This window comes from Antrostomus carolinensis, unplaced genomic scaffold (genome assembly GCF_000700745.2).
Source record: "Antrostomus carolinensis isolate BGI_N321 unplaced genomic scaffold, ASM70074v2 scaffold46683, whole genome shotgun sequence".
Classification (NCBI taxonomy): Eukaryota; Metazoa; Chordata; class Aves; order Caprimulgiformes; family Caprimulgidae; genus Antrostomus; species Antrostomus carolinensis.
Genome location: NW_010304028.1, coordinates 5271 through 10479, shown reverse-complemented (window position 1 = coordinate 10479; position 5209 = coordinate 5271). Strand labels below are relative to the sequence as shown.

Sequence of the window (5209 nt, the reverse complement as noted above, 5' to 3'; positions counted from 1 at the left end):
CTGGCAGGACAAGTGCCTGTGGAAGACAAACATCAGGGGAAGGAGCTCCTCTCCAAACCAAGGCTGTGCACAGCCCAGACCCAGTTTACAGTGTCTATGTTCCTCCTGTGAAAGCCAAACCCCTCGGAGAACAGCCCAGTTCAGAGGATGGAAGCCCACCAAAAGGAGCACCTCTGCTCCATACGCTGCCCCAGGGAAGAGGAGTCACTCCTCCACCAGCTTCCCAAGCACGTGGTGACAGGGAACACGTCACAAGCTTCAATCACAGAAGATATTCAAGGAAAGCAACGCCAAGACCTTCCTCTGAGAGCACCCAGTGACCTCCAGAAGCCCCCAACACACACAGTGCCCAGCAGAAGAGCAGCCAGGTCTTGTACCCGAGCTAAGAGAGCTCCTCAGGGTCCTTCACGGGGCTCTGGGGGTAAAAATGAGAGGGTTGCCCCTCAAGAGCTTACCTGGGGGGCAGAGGCCCACAGAGCACCTCACAGCAGTTCTTCACTATGTTACCATGGCTGTAGGGATTCTGCACACGGTTCTTCCCAGTCCAGGACCCCTTAATCTGTAAGTCAAGGCACAAGTTCAGGTTTGCTCCAACCAACACCCCTGTCCCCAGCCCACTGAGCCCTGCCTCAGCCTGTGGGGCACATCAGCAAGGTGGGGACAGCCCTGACACTCCAAGGAAGTGACAAGAAACAGAGGTGGCCCAGAGGAACAGAAAGACTCTACTTACGTCTTCGTTGGTTGTCTGATTCAGTGCCACCAGGAAGGTGTGGAAACCAGTTAACCCCACCACTGACCACAGGGTGAAGAAGCAGATGAGCACCTCCAGTACAGTGAGAACAGTTAAGGATTGGGAACAGCCTGAGAACAACCTGACCTGAGCTGCTGGTAGCTGTCACTACCCCCAGACACACTACTCTAACTTCTCTTCTTCTCCTAGACATGGTTTTTCTGTTCTACCCTCCTCCCAAAAGCCACAAAATTGTTCCTCACCTCACAACCATGGGAGAAAAATCTCCTGAAAGACTCTTGAGCATCAAAACTCCAGTCCCTCCATAATGCAGCTCACACTAACCTCCAGCTTTGGAGAAGCCAAGCCCTCTGCACTGTGGAAGGATATGTCCCTGGGGTTTCCTTCAGTGTGTTCAGAAACCCAATCTTCAGAGATTCTGGGAATAAAGAGATTTTTATTTCTTTTTCCACTGGAACATCACACCAACTCCAGTTCCTTTTCCCCACTCCATTATTTCTGGGTTTGTAACACCTTCTGTATCCTCCCGCCCTTCACCCTCAACCAGCCCAACCATCCACCTCTCCTCAGCCAGACTCACTCAGTGCTACGTAGACTATGTTGAAGGTGAAGATGTAGATGGTGAGGAGTGAGAGCGAGAGGATGAAGAGGTAGAAATAGCGGTAGTTCCTCTTCCCCACGCAGTTGCCCACCCAGGGACAGTGATGGTCGAAGCGCTCTGTGAAAGCAAAGATGGAGATCAGTCCTGCCCTGTCTCCAGACACCAACTCCTCTGCCCTCAACTCCAAAATCCCCTGGGCAATCAAGTCCAACCTTCTGCTAACTCAGAGCTCCACATCATGACCCCCTTCCAGAAAGGGAGGCCGGGTAAGCAAGTGCCAAATTGTTTTACTAATGAGTCGTTTTGCATATTAAAATAGAGTTTAAAAGCTTGGCCCCACGTGTGTCTTCTCTGCCAGAGACCTGATGTATTTGTTACTAAAGCAGCACCCAGGTTAGATGAAGGTCTGAGGGTTCAGAAGTCCTTATCTAACCCACGTGGCACTTTCCTCCTAGTAGAAGAAGGTTCAAGGGATTCAAGAAGGTTCTCCTACTAAGAAGGAGGTTCAAAGGACTGCATAAACCCTCCGAGGGCTGAGAACCTGCAGAGGAGGAGTGGGATCCAAAAGGATGAGGACTTCTTCCTGGAGAAAGGATGAGACACAACCTCCTCCTTCTACTCACCCACGCAGTTGTCGCAGATGCTGCAGTGAGAGGCGCGGGGTGGACGGAAGATCTTACAGGTGTAGCAATATTTCAGCTTCACTATCTGGTTGTTGATCTGGAAGTTCTTAATCCTTGGTGGAGGGCGTTGACCTTGTGGCACAGTGCCATTGGTGGCCTCTGAGAGAGACAGAGAGAGAAGCAAGCAGAGATCAGATCCACTGCTACAACACCACCAGCCTAGAGTGAGAACTTGCCTCCCTGCTCTTCCCACAGAGCCTGCTGGGTCTAGAGCCAGTGGCTGCAGCTCTGCTCGCATGGTCCAGAGCCAACCTGGCAGCTTGGAGGCAGGAAAAGAGATGCCAGAGCTTTCACGGGCTTATTAAGAGGAGCCAAGGGGGGTGTCACTGTACACAGACCCCCATCCACCAAACTTCCTCTCTACCTGAAAGATGGAGGGGCCCACCCCATCCCAAAAGCAGACTGAGCTTGTACATACACCAGCACGTGAAAAAGGTTCCCAGAAAGGGAAGCAAGCACATCACAACATCTTTTTGAGCCTCAACCAAGCAGAATTAGTCAGCAGATGGTAAGAAGCTCTCCAAAAAGAGCAAGCCAGGAAAGAGAGGCTCTGCAGAGAACATGATATAGCCAGAGAAACCAGAAATACAGCAGCTTTTCCAGCCATCAGCAGCTCAGCTGGCTCCACACTCACCAATCTCCATCTCGATGAAGGCTGCCTCGTCAGGCAGGGCTCTGGGGATCACCCCGGGGTCGCTGAAGCTGGTCCTCAGGAGGGTAGCCATGGCAAACAGGAAGAGAACTGCTGCAAACACAGGGATGGCTGGGGACAGCTGGACTGCCAGGTACCGACACCTGCAGAGAGATGGCAGATGAGCTCAATCAGACCACTGCAAACCCTGCCCTGAGCCAGGGCCTGAAAACCTGGCAAAGCATCAGAGTCCTGGTTTTTTTCTGAACACTGGTCACATCTGGAGAAGACAGGCTGTTGAGAACTTCCTTCTTCATCCCACCACCACGGGGAAACGTGCCTGGGGCAGCTCTGACCACCAGTCACCATCAAAGAACCACTGTGTTTTTCACAAGCATACTTGCCAGCGTATTTATTTTGTTTCCAGCTCCTGTTTTGCTCATGGGTGATGTTAGAAAAGCAACCAGAGGGATCTTGCCTGGATCTTACCAGCTGCCAAGGGACAGGAGAAGCAACCCTGGACTGAAAGCCCACCACTGGAGAGAGCCAGAAGGTTCAAGAGAGCAATGGGAATCTCTGTCTGTCCCCTAAGGAAGCAGCTTCCAGGATTACAAGAATTATTTTCCAAGGATGAACTGCATCCTGTGCTTCTCAGGAACAGATTCAGGTGGAAGCAACAAAAAAACCTGGTTTCCTTTGACTTTTTTCAAGTAAGAGACTCAAAAGCTCCAAATAAAATAGAAAAGCTCCTACTCCAAGACAACCCCAGGTCCAGAGAGTGAAACACAGAGTGAGGTTTGTTTGATTTGGAAATACACAAAGGTCCAATAAGGAATTTATGTTGCTCATCCCACTGACTGAGGGAGCACGGGGATGAATCTCACCGTGCCCCTGTGTCACACCTGGACACCCACAAACCTGTCTGCAGGGGCCACACAGACAGCAGGTACAGAAATCAATGGTTTAGAGATGTCCCAGGCTGAAAGAAAACGTATCTTCACACTGATTCCTTCAGAAAAATCCCATTTATGTCGGGGTGAAATTCCTACAGAGGTTTAAAAAGGAAATTTAAAGCAAATCCCAATGCTGGTGTGAAATTGCACCTCTCCTTGCACACCCTGCTCCCCCCTCTTCCTCCCAAGGAAGCTGGGTACCCAGGCTTTCTAGGAAGCCCTGATCCAGCCCAGACTCCTGCTCTCTACAATTGCTCTCCACGAAAGTGTAAGGCTACTTGTGGTGGAAAAGCACGAGATTATCCTCCCCAGGGGATCTGTCATGCTACTCAAAGCAATTCCTACAACATCCATAGCATTAACTGTTTCATTTTGGACAGCCTTCCCACCCACAGCTTCTCTGAACACAGTAAAGATGCACAGAACCTGCTCCTAAACCAATGTTTTGGGCTCCTCACTCCCAAGAAGGACATGGAGGTGCTGGAGCGTGTCCAGAGAAGGGAACGGAGCTGGGGAAGGGTCTGGAGCACAAGTGTGCTGAGTTCCCTTGTGGCTGAGGGAACTGGGGGTGTTGAGCCTGGAGAAAAGGAGGCTGAGGGGAGACCTTGTGGCTCTGTGCAAGTCCCTTGGAGGAGGGTGGAGAGAGGTGGGGGGGGGTCTGTTCAACCAAGGCCCAAGGGACAGGACAAGAGGAAATGGGCTCCAGTTGTGGCCAGGGCAGTGGGGATGGGATGTGAGGAAGAATTTCTTTGCTGAAAGGGTTCTGAGGCATTGGAAGGGGTTACCCAGGGCAGTGGTGGAGTCCCCATCCCTGGAGGGATTGAAGAGTCGTGTAGACACAGTGCTGAGGGACATGGGTTAGTCATAGGGGACTGGACAGTGTTGGGTTCATGGTTGGACTCGATGAGCTTAAAGGGCTTTTCCAATCCAGGCAATTCTGGGATCCTGTGATGCCACATCCAACCGTCCACATCAGGAGCTTGAAAAGCTTCACCCAGCAGCACCTCAAGAAGGAACAGGATCAGTCCCTGCAGCGCCCGGCGCGGTCTCAGCTCAGTGTGGGATGTGACTCACTCCCTGCTGACCATTTCCCAGGCATCTTTGTAAGGAAACCTGCCCTTTGGGGATGCAGAAAGTCCTGCTGTCCCCCAGAAGCACATCAAGAGTGGATTCAAGACTGATGTGACCACGTGGCAGAGCGTGGTGTGGGGCTGGGAAGAAGCCTGTAATGTTAAGGAGATGAAAGAGATGAGTGTGTGACCGTCCTCGCTGTGGTGAGGGAAGCAGCACCAGGATCCAGCCAGGATCCAGCTTTTCCATCCAGCTCCCAGTTTGGCACAGGGCAGGTTAGGTCCCCAATTCTGGAGGGGAGAGAAGCAAGGGGGAGGATAGGGACAAAGCACCAGACAACACCTGCTCTCCTGGTGGACTTCGACTCTCTTCACCACAGGTGAAGGTCTGGGCAGGTCTGTCACTCCTCAGAAGGTCTGGGTGCAAGCCCAGAACCCCCAACACAAGGAAGATGTGGAGCTGTTGGAGCAGGTCCAGAGGAGCCAGGAAGATGATCCAAGGGCTGGGGCACCTCTCTGC

At 52.1% G+C, this 5209-nt stretch overlaps 1 protein-coding gene across 1 annotated transcript in view; it reads right to left on the bottom strand.

The window, feature by feature from the left end:
- The window catches only part of ZDHHC9 (zDHHC palmitoyltransferase 9), an 11435-nt gene that overhangs the window by 1111 nt on the left and 5115 nt on the right, over positions 1-5209 (bottom strand). The window contains 6 exon segments of the mRNA XM_010164300.1: positions 410-559; positions 731-833; positions 1121-1169; positions 1332-1469; positions 1976-2134; positions 2670-2830. Coding sequence (XP_010162602.1) covers positions 410-559; positions 731-833; positions 1121-1169; positions 1332-1469; positions 1976-2134; positions 2670-2830 — 760 coding nt within the window.